The 20,185-nt window shown below is 31.9% G+C and overlaps 1 protein-coding gene across 3 annotated transcripts; it reads right to left on the reverse strand.

Annotated features, from left to right (window-relative positions):
* Nucleotides 1–1,716: 1,716 nt before the first annotated feature.
* On the reverse strand, nt 1,717–12,267 carry LOC134686547 (placenta-specific gene 8 protein-like). 3 transcript variants are annotated; one of them, XM_063546214.1, is made up of 4 exons: nt 12,191–12,267; nt 6,630–6,858; nt 2,377–2,516; nt 1,717–2,072 (listed from the first exon to the last, which is right to left on the reverse strand). In XM_063546214.1, exons 2-4 carry the CDS (start codon nt 6,838–6,840, stop codon nt 1,980–1,982), a joined length of 444 nt encoding a protein of 147 aa, XP_063402284.1. In that variant the 5' UTR covers nt 6,841–6,858; nt 12,191–12,267; the 3' UTR covers nt 1,717–1,979. The 3 variants fall into 3 exon arrangements, with proteins under 3 accessions (XP_063402284.1, XP_063402287.1, XP_063402285.1); XM_063546217.1 differs by having other exon boundaries at nt 6,630–6,853; nt 12,191–12,263; XM_063546215.1 differs by having other exon boundaries at nt 12,195–12,238.
* Between the last annotated feature and the right edge of the window lie 7,918 nt (nt 12,268–20,185).

The raw sequence follows: 20,185 nt of genomic DNA on the forward strand, positions 1-20,185 counted from the left end.
AGGTGGGTGCATTAAAGTCGTTAACTAGGATTCTTTTTGAAAAATGTCACTCACCTATTTGTTTTGTACAATAAAATCTGTCTAAACTAAACTAAACTTTTATTTGAGTAGAAGCAATGCTATACAAATTCCAACAGATAAGAGCCTTACTGGAACTATACAATTATACAATTATATAAATTAAGTTTCAGATTATTAAAAACTAAACTGTATTATAATTTTCTTCGTTTCTGCAGAAGGTGACAAAATAATATAAGTTAAAAGGAAAGATGTTGCGGAATCTCTGCACATATAATAAATAGGGTTAATATTCATCTGAAAACTATAGTGGATTTGTACTGTTTAACCGAGTGTAATGCATCCAAAAAACTGATTGTTTGCATATTTTGCTATTTTTTCCAGATTAGAATAAAATGCACATCAACATACAGGTAGACAGATTCTAATTTTTGCGACTGGCATAGCAATGAGAGGTTGAGCTAGCTATAAAACAAGGTTTAATCCACAGTTTTCTACACATGAAAATGCATATACCAAGTCAGGAATATGACACTTCTTATCTATTTGTTAGGTGTTATTGAGGTTTTGGTTTTCTATTTGTGATTACGGTTTAGATTTTTCTCGGAGTTCGGTAATTTTGTCATTTTAATTTTTTTCTAGAATATTAACTTTATAAAGTGCTAGAACATAAATTATATTAATTTCTTGACCAAAAGGTATATATATAACTATCTTATATTAAAGTTCAGCTATGCAATACAACTTTCCTAGATGTACCGGCCTATCTGCACTCCAATAAAATGTTGTGGTGTAAACAGTGTCAAATATTTCCATTCATTTTTGCCAATCTTAAACGTAGTTGTTTTTCTAGATTGGCGAAGTTGTCTTTGAATGTAAAGAAATATAGTCTATCATTGAAGGGCAGAAAGGTAAGAGACATTAATCTCCATTATGCTTCAAAAAATAATATATCATGTGAATATTTCCGTAAATTCTTATATAACATGTAGACGAAACCTCCCGATTACAAAAGGGTCAAATATATACACAACGTGCGTACCCACTGAAAAAAGATTGCATTACTATACGTGTTTCATATTTGAATTAATTTATATCTCAAGGCTACAAGTTTACATTTTTAAATGTACAACACTACGATTCAATGGAATAGTGGAGTTAGTGCCTCTAACTAAACGACGTCTGTCTACTGTATGTTTGTATCGGCGAGCAATGAACTGATGAATTAACGTTTTGATTCGATTAGTTCTCTTTTCTGTCTTGTTTGTAATCTTCTTCTGTGTAACATCTTAATTGTATATTCATGGTATAAAGTCGTTCTTTTTTATTGTTTATGAAATCACCGACTGATACTCCTCATTACATCCGTGAATTCGCTAGACGAGCTAGGTTTGCCAGCGTGTCAGGATAGCTCCCTGAGATCACACATTTGTTTTTTGGGATTCGTGTTGATAAGTCATAAGTGGTCTAGAAAGTGCATTGTATTCGTTTAGGTCTTGTAATTAAGTTTTTAAAACATTTTCCTTCGACTTCTGAGATTCTCGTTGCTATGTTACTGCTCTTTTTTTATAACATATCAATCGTTTGCCTCAAAGTGAATTTATTTTCGTGACTAAGAATTTTTATCGACATTTCAAACAATGACAAACGAAACACTGCAAATATAACACAATGTATTAACACATCATTTGAAATATGTCTTTTGTATTGTTTTATTAAAGGATAATTTACGTTTGACACACAAGTGTTAGATTAGAAACAAGACAACAATCAAGTATTAGGAGGAAAATAATAACAATTGAAAGTTTCTGATTTAAAGCAATTAAATCTGTCATAAATAAATGTATCACCACAAAAACAGTAAATATAAGTAGTTAGCTATAAAGGTAATCGTAAAACTATCACACTCTTTATTATCTAGTTAAGTATATATCTATACTAGTAGTCTTTATGTGTCTTCCTTAAAGTCCCATAGCGTTCAACTCCCTTGTTTCCTGACAAGCAGCACATAAAGTACAACATGCAATGATTATGCAGTCATGGCACATATCACCCTGAAATATAAAAGAAGCAACTATAAAAACTACAAAAAAAGATCTAATCAACATACACTAAGGCATACATTGTTTATGATTTTGTTTGCATTTATAATGTCTTTGTGCTAAGAATTTGAATAATTGTCGCCAAACTGAATACTAAATATATGCCTTCCGAAGTATGCTCACCTTTGAATTTAATGCATCTTAATTAATCATACTGTTGATAGGCTAAGTTTATTCATTTCAAATTGTTTTAAGTTCTAAAGAGATTTTTTCTAAATGCAGGCGAATGTGCGTACTAAAATTTATTTTCACCTACCCTTATGGCACCAAGGGTTCTGATTCTTGTTCTAATACCTATTTCCGCAGCAGGTACACAACAGGTAGTGCAACAATTTTCACCTAAGCGTGCTGCAATTGAGCTGATAGCACAACAATAACAGCAAAACACATAAAAACCTTAAATATAAAATGATAGTATTACTTGGCACACAATGAACAACAAAAAATTGGATAATTGGCATCCTTCAAAAATTTCTACATATTGTTTTCATTTCCAAGAAAACGGTCATACAATGACATTAGCATCGTTCAATTAAATTCGAATCATTTCGATGAACACATTGTTAATTGAGATGGTTACAAAGACAGTGATTAGAAATTTTGAGAGCGTGGCATCAAGAAAATGTATTTAATCGTTATTGAGGAATAGACATACTATAAATGCATTTTACAAATTGGTTACGCCTGTCGCATAAGGGGTGGTCATGAAAACGGAGCTAGCATTTGTGACATCACTTTTGTTCGACTTTTTCATTTTGTTAGATTTCAGCTACTACATTGCACTAGACAAATTTGAAAGATACCAAAGGTATTCTGAAACAAACGGACAACGCCATCTCAAAAACAAAAAAACGACTTATAACAGTATTCAAAAAGTAAAATCTCAGAAATACTGAACTTAGAAGAAAATCAAATCGGAAAGTCCCTAATCACATGGCACAAGCAAATGACAAAACACAAAAACAAAAACGAATGAACAACAACTGTGAGGGCTATGTAGACGAAACGCGCGTCTGGCGTACTTAATTATAGTCCTGGTACCTTTGATAACTATTAACACAACTGGGTCGATGCCACTGCTGGTGAACGTTTCGTCCCCGAGAATATCACCAGCCCAGTAGTCAGCACTTCGGTGTTGCCATGCGCATATATATGAATATCAATTATATGGTCATTTTTATCCTGATACAGAACTTAGGATTTTTCGAAAAATTGAGGATTTTCTTATCCCATGAATAAATTACCTTAGCCATATTTGGCACAACTTTATGAAATTTTGGGTCCTCAATGCTCTTCAACTTTGTACTTGTTTGGCTTTACATTTATTTTGATCTGAGCGTCACTGATGAGTCTTATGTAGACGAAACACAAGTGTGGCGTACTAGATAGTAATCCTGGTACCTTTGATTACTATCTTGACTTGGTACAGACATTTTCAAATGTAGAAAATGGTGGATTGTTTTTTTCTCAACATTCAATTAAGAAACTCAATACTGATCACCCATTAACAACACTAATTTCAGGTGTGATCTCAAGTGCTATGGAGGGTTATCAGATCATTCACCACGAGTGACACCCATTGGCGTTCGTCCTCATTGAAATACGTTGATAAAAATATAACGAGTGATATGACATCACACGAAATCGGATTCATATTTGACATCTGTCTTAACTTTAGCCATCACCTCATTAATACGCCGTCAGTTATGTTAATTTCAACAGGTTTGCTAGAGGTATTATTTAAGAAGTTAACAAAACTGAGGAAGTGACTTTATAGTTTAGTTTCAAAGATCAATAAAAACAAATTTGTTAAATACTTCTTCGTTATATGCAGGCAGTTTTGGGTCAATTATATCAAAAATAAGCTCACCCACATCGATGATAAAATCTTGAAATACAAGTCAATACAGCAACTCATTTGAATACGTGAACATGCGAACCTCAATTCTCATCTAGGATGGGCTACACATGATCAAAGCGTGTTTAGGTATTTGAAATCAAACAATACTAGGAAAATAGTCAGCATGACTGTAAATTGTCACGTGGTTGACAGTGAATTTATATTTGTATTCATGTTTACACATGTACTGTACCAGGTCATATGACCTACAAAAGATTTCGAAAACCATATAGAAAGTTAATTAGATGGCGTCTATTATAAAATGCTCACGACATTCGACTACATTATAAAGAGTCTGTGAATTCGAAACAGTTTTCGTATGATTTTTTTTGTAATTTAGTATGTTATAAAAAAATTAAGATATTCTAAGTCAATATCTGAATCTGTATTTGTGAACTAACAATTAAGAAATCGTCAATCAATCAAAAACATTTAGAAAAAATATTAAAATATATTAAAATCAATACATAAAAATATGAAATAAAAATAACAATAACGATCTGTACTTATGCAATACTTATATAGTACTTTACTTAAGTCATATATCTATCCCTTTATCAAAAACATTCAAAACCGTGAGAGAATCTAACACTGCGAACCACATTATTTGGATTTCGTGAGATTTTGCTGTGGATTTAGGTATTTTTATATACTTTTGGATAGACTGGGTTCTCAGTGTTAACGTCATATTTTTATTTATCAATTCATATGATAAACAAGAACTATCTTTAAAAAAGATATCCGACGTATTCAAATTTGAGTATATGTTTAAAACTATCATTTCGATAACCTTCAGAAGCACAATGATTTAATGATGCAGGACCTCTTTAATTTAAAAATCTCAATATGAATAACGTTTTCTATGTTTGTGTTCAATATGCTCGGTCCTCGTATCTTTCTAAAATTCTTTTTACATTCACCAAAACCCCACAGGAATCTCACATGCGTAGGTCCGTTATAAAATTCATGTACGTTCGTACAACAAAGTTTACATTAAATATTATATAAATAAACTCATCATAGATACCAGGACCAAATTTAGTATATACGCCAGACGCGCGTTTCGTCTACTAATGACTCATCAGTGACGCTCGAATTCAAAAAAGTTTAAAATGCAAAATAAAGGACGAAGTTGAAGAGCATTGAGAACCAAAATTCAAAAACGTTTTGCCAAATACAGCTAATAATTGTAACGAATAAACAGCTGTCATGGATGCAAAGAGCTATTGGAGAAACAATTATTTAATAAAAATATAAATCTTCGTAAGATCTAGTTCAGATATTTTTAGTTTAACACTTGCTTCCCATCACGACATAATTAACCAGACGTTTTTTTAAACACAACCAAATCACCCACCATGACAGCACTTTGTCCAATCACAGAAAGGATTCTGTTGCCATAGTTACGTTCAAAGGGCACAAACCGAAATTATACCGACTAGGTCGGAAAAAACCTACATCCTATCTGATGATCTTATCTTTTATCATATGTTTAGTAGTAAATACAGTAGTTTTGCATATGCGATAAATAGCCTGCAGTTTAATCCATATCGCACAACTTTGATGCACACCCTTTATCGCATACCCTTTATCACACCCCTACCCTTTATCGCATACCCTTTATCGCACTCCTACCCTTTATCACACCCCTACTTTTTTTTTTTTTTTTTTTTTACATAAAGTCAGTTTTGGTTTTTTTTTTGCTTATGAAAAATTTTCCTCAATTTTTTTTTATGACGTCATTGTTTGGTATGTGACGTCACGAACGTCGTTTTCATATTGTATGTGACGTCAAGAACGTCAAAAAAAAATCTTATTTTTTGGCACACTAAATGCAACTATAAAAAATACAAAAATAAACAAAATATTTTTAAAACAACAGCACGTAAATTGTAAGGTAACCAAGGTGCTTCGGATTAGTAATTGAGTAGTTCTTTTTTAAGGCCATTGAAACAAGACAAAAGTAGATCTGAAGGTAACCCAGTGTTATGAATCAGAAAACAGTTCATATAATACTCTTCTGTTGAAACATATGATAAAGCGTATAATACATGGCAAAATCTGTATCACATGCCGTATCACCCTCGACCAATATCATCCCTCGGGCCTAAAGGCCCTTGGGCTGATATTGATGTCTCGGGATGATACGACATATGATACGGATTTTGCCATGTATTATTCTCTATATAGCAATGTATTTAACGTATTATCTTATAGCAATATATTGAACGTACGAAACTTCTAAACATATGTTGGAACTGGAAAAACAAATGATACGACTATTATTGATTAACTAAACCACAGCAACTTTTCAGAATTCATACTTATTTGACTTACTATAAATCACTTTTGTATTGTAATCGATGACAAAAGAGGCAAATTAACTAATTTTTCATCAATCACAAACAACACAAGACCCAAAGTTTTGAAAAATTCAAAAAGAATTATTCAGTGTTGAAGACGTAAAAACAACTTGTTCATAAAAAGTCGGGGACATGGTAGGATTTGTAACCTGTAACTTTTTCGAATTAGAATACACATACTTTTTATCACAAATTCAATTCATAGGATTTTTCAAATAATCTTGTTTTTTTTCTTGTGATACGTACTGTTACCAACATCAGAACAACAATCACATAGCCCAGTGGTCCATTCCCTGGTTCCATGAACATGGCCAACCAACAGAGGATTAGTCATCACACCTGGTTGGTTGACGACTACAGTGGTCATCTGTTGTTGGTGTTGTGGATGAACTTGTGGTTCTCTTCCCATTGTTTGTTGGGGTGGTTGCATTCCATAGCCTTGATTATTTTGAGCCATTCTTTAATTCAAACTGTACTAACGTAAATATAAAATATAAAACTAACAGTCTATTCAACTTACATCAAACCTCCATTGATTAATGTAGAATCTCCAAATTCATCTTATATCATTTTAAATTAAAGCATTTAGTTAATGTGTGACTTAATTTTTAAGACTGTAAATAGAGGACTCAGTAGTATACTAGTGTTGTTCTTCGAGAGTCAGAAATCGATCGAGAGAAAACAAATACGGGTTTAGACTGATAGGAATCGCAATTTAGTGCTTAAATCAGAACGAAATATGGCTCATATAAAAACGATATTAATTTACATGAGGACCAGGGAATTCTTAACAAAAATTACAAAAGAGAAACTAGGACTGTCCTTAGAATAATCTAATCTAAATGAGTGTGGCGATTTCATCTTTGAAAGACAATTTTATTCAAACATAAATTACGAAACTTGTTAGCAGTAGAACTGGAAATCAGAAGCATATAATGTTATCATCTTACCTTACATATGAAAGTTTATTAAGGAAGGGGCACGTTTTTAGTAAATTGTGTCAGTCTTACCGTAAATAGACTCGGATACTGTTCAGGTTTCAAACAGATTTTACTTTTTGTTGATGATCAATTTTTGACCTATAGTTGTGTATTGACATTTGTTCAATGGTTGATTGTAGTCTTATTGGGAACACTTTCTTTACATCAGTAAAGCCTGGCATTCCTACACTCTACAACTTAGTGCATTTTGGTTTACAAAGAGTAATTTACCAACTGGAGGAAAAATTAAATATCCAATAATTAATACAAGTTAGATAATGCAAGGTAAAAGAAAAAGACAGACAACCTTCAGTACAAAAGTATCTGCAACTTATGCAAATCGTTGTATCGAAACTATGTTATGATAATGGCAATAAAGATACTGATTAGATTTTGAAACATTTGTCTTGTTCCAAGATGTCTTAAACAAGAGAAGAAATTAACATGATGTTTGCTTCATCAAACCTTAATTTGCCTCTGTAAAGTTATGATGAGTTAGAGTAAGCTATTATAAATATCTGATCTGTTTACGCAGAAAAAAAAAAATATCCGGGAAACACTGACATAATACCCAAATCTTCACATAGAAAGAGAGGCGAAAGATACCAAACGGACATTCAAGGTCAAGCAAAAACTGACACCATAGCTGCAAAAAGACATAGAGAAAAAACAACAGTATACAAAACCCATCATGAAAAACAAACGACATTATCTACCGATCGTTTTACTCCTGTAAGTACAACCCAGGTTGTCTGCAGTCTAATTCGGTATATCTATTTGGGCGAAAAAGGAGCGGGATTGTAGTGTCGACAATTCGAACATTTCCGTCGTCAACTGTGCAAAAGATATCCTCAGAACAGAGCTAATGATCCCGCTTTTCATTGTCACATAATATACTAGTAGTTCCCTTTAATAAAAGTGTTTTTTCCCTTCTTATACAAATCTATTTCTATAAGGTTGATATGACTGACGAGAGCTGAAATAAATTTTGGATTTTTTGTTTTAACTGATTTTGATATGGAAAGAGTGATTGGGTCAGGTGCAAAAAGGGGTATGGATGTGTATTGGCTAAATTTATAAGACGTTAACATGCAATTTTCTGAAAGTTGTATATATTTATGGACTTGTAATGTGCATTACACACACAAACGATTTTACAAAGAAGTAGATCGTTTTTGTAAATTTTCATAAAACGTTACAAAGAACTGATAGAGGAATTTATTGTGGTATGTTGCCAGATGCAACATAACGATCAACCAACATGTGATTGCGTCCGGAAAAAAAATACAGAGGAAATTATTTCAACTTCAGTTCTAGACATTCTTGGTTAAATAGTTTCCTTGTGCGCAATAATAATTAATCGTGGAAATCAGGATAGGAGAAATACATGGCCTGAAATATCTGATCAATTATATACTCTGTATGTAGGTATTGTTTGAATGATTTTTATTGAGATGGGAAATTCATAATATGGATGCTAAAATAAATTCCTATGTTGAAAATTTTTGTTTTCGACCGACCCTCATTGTCCAAGTCAAGATGTAAGTGAATTTATGTCGCAGACTTCATTCTATCTTCTGTATCCTTTATCTCAAGTTTAATGGGCACGGTACGTTGAACTGATTGAATTTGAATTTTTAAGTGAAATAACATCATCTTTATAGCGAAATGTAAAGTTAAAGGATAATGCTAACTTCTTTTTTTTTCTTCGTAAAACGTTAACGTTCATGCTTGAATAGTAGGTTGGTAAGACGAGTATCACAGTTGATTTCTATATGAATGCAAATTGTTTTTTTCATACGTAACAAATATGTTGAAAATCAAGAAATAAATCATCTTGATAATGTATGTTTCAGAGAATATTTTGTTTTAATCAGTGCGTACATTCATGGAAAGTCCGATTAATCTACTCCAAAGACAGTATAATTGTATCTACGTTGGGCATTCGTATGTATGTCACAAAGCAGAACATTCTTTTTCATCTTACGGACATTCGATCACGGAATTAAAACTTTCTTGACAGGTTACATTTTCTGTAGTAGGACATCCTGGAACTCGGTCAAGTAAGAGCAAGAGAAATAATTAAAATCAAGCGTACAAACAGTACAATTTTTGGAAAGAAATGCCCGTTCTATGATTTCTGTACACGAAAATATTATCGGAAAACAGTAAACTTTCCCGCAAAATTGCGCCAATTATATGTTTGATTTAACTTTTGTTGGTTGCTCTTATTTGACTGAGTAATAGGATGTGTAACCACATAGTAGGTAACCTGTCAAAAAGTTATATAATCCAGAGTCAAAAGACGGTAATTTGAAATTGCTAAAAGCAGCTATGTACATGTGTATATGCAGAATCATAAAATAAGAAATGATATTGACTCTGATCATCTATATAAAGACAACCAATTAATCAATCTTATCTAAATCCCCCGTTACGACTCTATTCAATTAGATAATATGGTAATAATTTAAATAAACAAATTGCACACTGATATAAAAGACTACAGAATCAAAATTTTTAATGCCTTCTAATTTGAATGAATTTTGGGTTCGACACAACCATACACCGGTTATGAAAAACAAGTGTATTCAAGTGAAAAATATAAGCCATTGCTTTTGATTACATGGAAATATTTTCATTCTGTAAATAAAGTGTTGTACCTACTCATTCACGACTCCAGATGCTTCCACTACTCAAATACAAACCAGTAAAACAGTACAACAGCATTAATGAACAAAGAATGCACGTATTTTCGAGTTCAATAAAGTGACACATTTGTGTTTATTAAGCAAATTTTTTTTTAAATGGAATAGGCCAGACCGAATGACGGTTTGTTCCCCACAAATTGGAAAAGGCCTGAAAAAATAACATTTCTTAAAATCCACGTTTAAAGTTCGTACGCTTACGTTCGAATCAAAATTCACCCTTCGAAAATTTAACGACAAACGCATGTTAGACAATATATTTTCCACGATGTAAATGTATCATATACAACAGGTCTATGGTTTTTATGAATACAGAAAAAAACACTAGATCTCACGACTCGACTATGTATAATCTAAATTGAAATATTACTGCATATCATGCCAATTCAAACGATTTTGTACATATACTTGGTATTCACTATGCTAGTTGTTAATCGGAGGTCAAGTACAAGTAACTTATGAATTTTTGTGTTTGAAATGTTTTTCCGATTGTTAGTGTTAGCAGTATTAAGATTAAAAATTTGGTTTGGCCTTAAAGTTCATTAACATAACAATAATCATGTGTTACAAAAAAATGAGAAGTTTTATCATTCAAAGATTGCTTTGTAATGTATTGTTTACAGATTTTCGAACAGGAAGTTTTACAGGTACCCTACGTTCTAAATACTAAATATTAGATATTCATTTAAAAACAGTCTTTTGTTGTCTTATTATTTTTTCCGTGTTGAAAAATAGATATGTTAACTTGCCTGTCATGCACTAGTTGTGTATTTGATTAGGTGATAAATCAACGGAATACTATATATTTGTACAATTTGGAAATTTGTATGGGGTTCATTTTCACTGAACTAGTATATATTTGTAAAGGGGTCAGCTGAAGGACGCCTCCGGGTGCGGGAATTTCTCGCTACATTAAAGACCTGTTGGTGACCTTCTGTTGTTGTTTTTTTTTATTGTCGTGTTGTTGTCTCTTTGACACATTCCCCATTTTGATTCTCAACTTTAAGATTTTATATACACATAGAAAATAACGCGATGATAATAAAACAATTGTCAGAAAAGACATTCAAATGGCCAAAAAAAAGATATGATAAAAATTTAATGTATAGTTTCGTGCTGGATCGATTTTATTTGGGTATCTCCACAATGCATTTATTTGATAATATGTTCCATAACCTGTTGTAACGTTAGCAGTTCTTAACGAAAATGGAAAGTAAACGTTTATCGAACATCCCAAATTAGACACTTCTAGATTCTGACAGTCAAAAAGAATCTTAGTCACATGCTTGTTTATGAATTCGTGTACCCTCGAATTTCTTTTCTTTTTTATTCCTCACTTATATAAGGCAACTAGTAAGTTCCAGGTAAGTAACAATTTCATTTTTGTTTTCCTATTCAATTCAAGCAATTCAATTGAAACATAAAAATACCTATGGGTCAATGTCCAGGATTTTCGTATAATCTGTTATTGTTACATACCAATGTTCTAATAATTATCATTAAGGTTTTTAAGATTTCAGGACACGTGAATATCAGTAGGGCGTTTAAAACTTCAGGAAAAATTAATATTATTACGAACGATACGTTAATAACTTCATCTTCGGATTTTATTCCGTAAATAATGAAGCAGATCTAATAATTCAACTAGAAATGATAGAAAATTATGCATTATATTCGCTAATTTATAAGTTGCTTTGCTTCATGTATGTTTGACAACATTCACGTTAACCATATCAAATAAAAGACATTTCAATATGTTACATTTTCTTTTCCATTGGTTTTAGTAAAAAAAGATATAAAACACATTAACACAAGTATACGTACATTGTTAATGTCACTGTACAAAATGGCAAACTATGCAATTTATAATAATTCATTTACAATTTTATATTTTGAATATAAGTTTTGTTTATATGATATACAAAAGTATGTTTGTGCAAATGAATATATGGAAATCTAAAATTGCATTACATCCCATAATTTAGCTTTTTATTTACATTGTTTTTAATTGGAACATGTCTTACTTGTAAATGTACCACATTATCTAAGTATACTTTAATATCAAAAATTATTTAAATGATGGAAACCTGAAAAGAGAAAAGAAAAAGGAAAATCTTACCAACTCTCTTTATATCCTACGTCCAACCGATGTAGCTATGCGCATAATGAGAACTTTGCGATCGTGCATGAACAAGTTACAAATCTTTAAAAAGACATATTCGATAGAGAATTTTTACGATTTGATTTAGGGAGATACACAATAATTGCATTTTAAAAAGGTAGAAATCCATGATTTTTGTCTTAGGGTTTAAATGTTTTCTGTTGAAGTTTCTTTTATTTAATTTATTCATAATATATAAAACTCTTTTTTAGTATTGCTGGCGATTGAAATGTGGTGGTGGTCGTTCGTGTCTTCTCGTAAAAGTTTTTATGATCTGTGCTTGTGAGTTATTCGCAATTACAGCAATATCAAAAAGAATTGGCAGTTAATCAGCTTCTGAATCCACTCGACAACGACACTGAGAAATATGTAAAGTAGTCTGAAACTGATAGAATTTCGAGCATATTACATATTTTTGTTGAGTTTCAAACATTACGCAGGCATCGATATTATTGGTTAAGTGTCTTTTTTGTGTACATCAATTCAGCTACGTCTAAAAGGTAGTCATGAGAGGTATAAGTGAAATAACAAACATACCAATCGCTCAGGATAATTTATAATGGAAAACCCATAATCAAATAGCAAAATCAAAAGTTCAAAAACATAAAATGAATGAATAACAACTATCATCCTTCTTAGTTGATACAGATATTTTCTTATGTAGAAAACTGTGGATTACACCTGGTTTTATAACTAGGCAAAACTCTCTTTTGTATGAGAGTCGCATACAATTCCATTATATAGGTAATGTGTTTATTGGTTATCAAAGTTACAAGGATTATAATTTAGAACGCCAGACGAACGTTTCGTCTATATAAGACTCATCAATGACGCTCAAAATATTTATTACACCAAACAAGAACAAAGTTGAAAAGCAATGAGGATCGAAAATTCTAAAAGTTGTGCCAAATACAGCTATTGTAATATATGCCTGGGATAAGAAAGTCCTTAGCTTTTCGAAATATTTAGTTTTGTAAACAGGAAATTTATAAAAATGACCACATTATTGATATTCATGTCAACACTTCAACATCGAAATGTTGACTACATAGCGTGTGATACCCTCGGAGACGATTATGATTCAGCTTCAATCATTTCTCTGTTTATTTTTTGTAAACATGTTTAGTATTTCATAGAGTACAAAATATAATTGACCACAATTTATCTCATTCTGATGACAAGTTTTCCAAAAATCATAAATGAGGTCTTTAAATTATTAGGTAGTTTCTTTTTTGCAAACACAAGTTTAGTGTACCCTTGAAAGCAAAAGTTAGCACGCATTGACAGCCTTGTTAGTATGCGCATGTGATATGATCACCTTAACAACCTACAAAAATACGAGTTTCTATTGCAATCAAACTTGTCGTTCAATCAAAATGTATACGACTTTTATAAAGTGAAGTTTGCGGGACAAATATTAAAACCTTGACTGAATGTAGTGTTTACTACATAACAAAGTGGATAACATGACTTTTGTGTAACTCGAAACAAGATTAGTTTTGAATAAAGGAAAACCCTAATTCTGCAGCAAAATCACAATAGGTTTTTTTGCAAGGGGGCTAGGTGATAAACACGCAATCTTGTTTTTTTCTATTCATATATAAATGAAAATATTCGGTTTAAAACTGTTCAATGTAAAACCAGCAATTATTTCCACCATCCAACTACTTTATATTTCAAGTACAATGTTTAATACGATTTATGTTGTGCAGCATATGTCTGGGTAGCCCTGTATACATATTGTAAAATTATTTCCTTTATTGACTATGTATATTATATAAGTCCTTGAATATTGCTAATATCGGCTATTACATAATATTTAATGGCCCTTTATTACCTACTTAATTTCAATTACTCATATTACAATACTGTGTATTTCAAAAATCAGAAAACAAGTCCTTGGTTCTCGCGTTTGTCATAATTTAGTTAGCTTAGCTTGTTAAAGTGATTTAATAACATGCACATACTTAGACCGTTTTGTGTTTAAGTCTGCATTCAAGGTTACATTCACCTTGTAAATAGCTAATACAACTGAACTTCCTTGTAATTAAACAAATCTTTTCACATGCTTAGGAATAAAACTGAGGCAAATTAAATTCTGCACTGATGGAAATGTGTTTTGACATTTCTGAATAGGGCAACAGAAAGGTCTATAGTTGAAAGTGATTTATATCGGTGTTTGTTTTAGTGAGAACATTTGTTTTGTATTGGCTGTCATACAGGTCTTAGCTACAATATCAAAAGATAACTTGGTAATGAATTGCAAGTACAGCTATTAATCAACTGTAATTTATATGTACTATTATATAAATTTTAGAATGTTATATCCATCTATTTCTGACTAGATTTAGTTTTACATTTTTGTTTCCTCAAACTTTTTTTTTGTTTTATCAGGTTTTGGATTTACAAATAATGTTTCATTAAGCATAAATGCGGCTGAATCAGATACAATCATTTTACATAGTAAATATGTATCCCTATTTTTACTAATAATTTTCTAAACAAACCTTATATAATGTCCTTTATTCTAAGGTTTGTCTTGATTTAATTTCTAAACCAAAAATAAAACAATATGTCAATGTTTCATTTAGTTACCGATTAAAATGATCATTTCCAGTAAGACACTTTCTAGCCCTCTAAAGAGGTTGTTGGTTTTATGTTCTCTTTCTACGACAGACTTGTTGTATGGAAACAGACAACAACACTACTAATGCTGTTATTTGGAATGTTCGAATAAGCAGGTCTAATTTGAAAGCAAAACCATGAATTGCTACATCATTCAACATGTTCAACAAGAGAAGATTTCAGACATTTCGGTACCGAGTAAAAGAATAATATGAAACGTTACTTAAAGATGACAACGTCAGTACCCAAAATCTATTCTATAAGACTATCGTATATAATCTGTAAAGGTGATACATAATATTTATCAACAAGGTATTGGTACATGTACCTTCCGATGAAATTTTTAAGAAAAAGGATTAGAAGTTCTTTGACATATCCCTGGTTCATCAACTATCTGCTCAGACACTGGTGACGTTTTACAAAGTCGTGAGTATTTGTTGCATTCTGATGAATATCGAAAAAGTTGGATATATTGCTACTAAAGAGAGGATTAATAATTTCAAAATTTAAAATCGTCTCGTTTTGATTTCCTTGGCCGTATTTGGCACAACTTTTTGGAATTTTGGATCCTCAATGCTCTTCAACTTTGTACTTGTTTGACTTTATAAATATTTTGATATGAGCGTCACTGATGAGTCTTATGAAGACGAAACGCGCTTCTGGAGTACTAAATAATAATCCTGGTACGTTCAACGATCACTATTTACACCACTGGGTCGATGCCACTGCTGGTTGACGTTTCGTTCTCGAGAGTATCACCAGCCCAGTAGCCAACACTTCGTTGTTGACATGAATATCAATAATGTGGTCATTTTCAAAAAAAATCCTGTTTACAAAAGTGTAATTTTTCGAAAAAAGAAGGATTTTCCAATCCCAGACATAGATTACCTTAGCCGTATTTTGGCATTACTTTTTGAATTTCGGACCCTCAACGCTCTTTAACTTTGTACTTGTTTTGGTTTATTAATATTTTGATATGAGCGTCACTGATAAGTCTTATGTAGAAGAAACGCGCGTCTGGCGTACTCAATTATAATCCTGGTAAAGTTGATAACTATTGTCATAGATACATACTTTGTATTAGTAAATTCTTAAGATTTATTACAAAATGCAAATTTTGGCTTTAATATTGATTCAGGTATAGGCTCTTTGCATCGAAATTAAACACATTTATTTTAAAAACAGTTGTTGGCAGGGCACGGGTTATGTTCTTCGCATATATTCTTTGATGGTTAAATACTAAAACCCTAACTGGAGGAATTATGCATCATATTCAAATGATGAAGACATAATCTTTTAATCAGTTTAAATGAGGTCTGGAGCTGGCATGTCAGTAACTTCTACATGTAGTAGCCTGTTGTTATGTATGTATTATTGTCACTTTGTGTATTTTCTTTTATTACCTCTTATGTCATCGAACTCGGACTTCTGTTAAACTGTACGTATTGTTATCCGTTTACTTTTCTACATTGGTTAGAGGTATAGAGGGCGCGTTGAGATCTCAAAAATCATGTTAAACCCAGCCGCATGTTTGCGCCTATCCCAAGTCAGGAGCCTCTAGCCTCTTTTAGGATGGTATAATTTTTAATTTTAGTTTCTTGTGTATAATTCGGAATTTAGTATGGCGTCCATTATCACTGAACTAGTATGAATATTTGTTTAGGGGACAGCCTCCGGTTTCGGGAGTGTCTCGCTGCATTAAAGACCTATTGGTGACCTTACGCCGTTGTTTGTTCTGTGGTCGGGTGTTGTCTCTTTGACACATTCTCCATTTCCATTCTCCTTTCTTCATAGCAATAAGTAAAGGCAACAGTAGTATACCGCTGCTCAAAACTCGTAAATATATGGACAAAAAACAAAATTGGGTTAACAAACTAAAACTGATGGAAACGCATTAAATATTAGAAGAAAACAACGACACAACATTAAAATGTAACACACACAGAAACGGGCTAACCATTATAAAAATCCGATGAGAATAACAAATATAACATCAAAACCAAAGACATGAATTTGGGATAGAAAAGTACCGTGACACGTCTTATAGTCATGCATGAATGTCGTTAGGATGTATGATAAAATTCTTCTTCTGATTACAACAATTTTGCATACAGCAACAGATGGCATGCAGCATATGAATTGAGGTATATGCATAGGTGTAAATCAGAATTGGATTTAACAAATTATAACGAACTACCAAAATGCTAACAATAATGCAGTAAAACATCAGAAATTATTTTGCACTTTTAAATTAACTTCCATTAATCCATAAGTTCAATAAAAACTTTTAATATAGTATATCATTAAACAGTAGTTTATTTCCTCATCAATTGGAATCGTAGAAGTAAAATTCTTATTTTAGGTAAATACACGTCTTACTTCATAAAGAACTGAACTAATTCAGAAAGAAATCCACTGAGGATAACATCTTTCAAATGTTGCACTTTTTGGATTGTGTCAATACTGGTGATAGTTTGGTAGAATGATATTGCATTGGGAAACAAAAGTTAACCTATTGTGCACGTCTGTTGGTCGGTCTTATTTCTTTTAAACTGATATGTATCCAAATTCATTATCAAAAAACTATAAAAAAAAAAAAAGGAAATAAAAAAAAAACCTGGCGTAGTTCCTCGATTTACTTATCAGATACACTGATGATCGCTTATCACTCATAAACACATGTTTCAGGGAGAACTTTCATCTCATTTAAGCTAGCTCAAGGTTAGGGAAACTATCAAAACTAAGAGGTATGCTTCAAACTTTGAGCAACTGCCCCATATTTACACAGATGGACGACTGATGATGGTCTTACTTTAACATTGATGAATTGTTCAGTGCACAGCAATAAATAGGTGATATATTGTAAATGTTTTCAAGTATTTGCCAAAATAAGGGTAAAGTTGTGGATCGACTATTCCATTCAAGTCAAGAGTGAAATCTGTTAAATCTTTATGAAAGTGAAGATTTGTTATAACCAAACAAATTGCCAATTGCGAAAATTTATTAAAAAATATATTTGTCTTCTGTATGTATAACAAGTAATCGGACTTAGATATAAGAAGATGTGATGTAAGTGCCAATGAGACAACTCTCCATTCAAAAAACAATTTATAAAAGTAAACCATTATAGGTCAATGTACGGCCTTCAACATGGAGCATTGGCTCACACCGAACAAAAAGCTATGAAGGGCCCAAACATTTCTAGTGTAAAACCATTCAAATGGGAAACCAAATGGTCTAATATATATAAAAAAACAAGAAATGAGAAACAGGTATTAATTACTTAAATAAACGACAACTACTGTACATACAAGTAAGATTCCTGACTTAGGACAGGTGCAAACATTAACAGCAGGATTAAACGTTTTAATTGTACCAAACCTTTTCCGTTTTTCTGAAACAATAGCATAACATCACAACATAGAAAACTACATAATAAACTATCTATTGGAAGGCTTAACTCAATCAAAAAACGTAAATTAACACACTATGAACGAATTAATTTCATCTGTGATATCTGATTGACTGTTTACTTTCGTTTTTTGGCATATCTTTTAGTTTATAATTAAGTTTTTCAAATATCAATTTGACTTTAGGAAAAATACCTAAATTGGGAAAATCCATGTATTCTTTATGATCGAACGACATTATCCGGGCAAAATGTAGGGGTTTCGTTTATCTATTTTTTAGGTGTATTTTACTGATTATCATTTGTATGTACACGTAATTTTAGGTTAAAGTTACTTGAACATCACTCGGTCTGTGTGTGCAAAACAAGTTAAAAACTGTTAATCTTGATACAATTGCCCTCCCTATAAGCTTTCATACATGAAAGAATTCAGTATCGTGCCCTCAAACGTCATATGAAATTCCGTATATAAGAAGGACGTCAAAGTCTTTTGTTATCATTTTATGAACCATAAAGCCTAGGAAAGAACAGATTGGCATTTTTTATTCTTGTACACATATTTATTCTTGACACTAAGTGTAGTGAGGTAAAAGCATTCAGACGGAATATTATTTTAATTAAAAGGGTGGGTTTGAATTTCGAAGAGTGAAGAGGAAAATTAAAACAATACATTGTTAACATCCTTATACCATTCCGTACCTCATTGAAATTTTTCTGTATGTCATTTCATACCTGGTGATAGATTTATATGTTTTCGACTGCTTGGTAAAAGTTGTCTCATTTTCTGTGACATTTCGTTATTTCGCGGAAGCGTTTCATTCTAAAAATGTACAAACGGTCAACGCTTTTACAACCCTATAAAGTTACAAAAAGAAGCATTCAATACTTATGATTACATTTTTTAGCTAGGATTATAAAAACACGATTTTCATGAAGTTTAATTTTTGAATTCACCTGTGCACTTTATTGTGGGACCTCGTGTCATCATGAATGAAATGTTATTGTCTCATGCAATTGCTTACGGAATAACATGTGATGTGCAATTAGCCAATCAGAATAACGTATTATAATGAAACATACATATAATGTAATTATTAGTTAATCATGTTAATTATCCTCATAAATTTTTTAATTGATGAATTATGAAAGGATAAATCCAACAACCAAACAATGACACTGTATACCCTGCACTTAACCATGTTAACAATAGACAATAGACAATATTTTATTCGCACAAACACATTTACATTTAATGGTTATGGCATACAAAATTAAGACAATAAACTTACAATAGTTAAATTGATTACAATTATATTAGAGTGACAGTGGTATTCACAGCAAAGAAGAAAAAAGGCTATAAATATCAACAGTTAACACATTATTAACATTTATTGTCAAATCGCACGATCCCCCATCCCCACTCCGGGCCCGGTAAATGTGTCCAGCGACCTTTTCCACTAAACAAAGTTAACTAGGGTTACTAGGCTACATGAAATATATAGCTTTTAATGATGCATTCCCTCTCTGCCCATCACCACCCCGCTTGTTCATCGCTCTACACATTCGACTGTAGCTTAAAGGCTTTCTTTAAAAGTCGATTGATGCCTTTCCACGTCATCTTCATCTAGGGTTGTAACTCAGTGCTTGAGAAACTTGTATTGGCAAGTATTTATGCAACTTTATGCTTTTTAATAATTCAATTTAAACTTAAGCATATTTATAAGTGGACCCTTTCCCTTTTTGTACCTGTTCTTTTTTTCTCTCTTTCTAGAGCCTGTGAGATTCTCAGGTGGGGTTTAACATAATGTTCAAACATGCTATATTTAGCATAGAAATAAAAGGTGAAAGTTATTTTTAAGCTTTTCGCTTTTTAATTATAACACTAAAATTCCCAGTCTAAAAATAGATAATCGACCTAT

The sequence above is a fragment of the Mytilus trossulus genome, chromosome 10, assembly GCF_036588685.1.
Source record: "Mytilus trossulus isolate FHL-02 chromosome 10, PNRI_Mtr1.1.1.hap1, whole genome shotgun sequence".
Taxonomy (NCBI): domain Eukaryota; kingdom Metazoa; phylum Mollusca; class Bivalvia; order Mytilida; family Mytilidae; genus Mytilus; species Mytilus trossulus.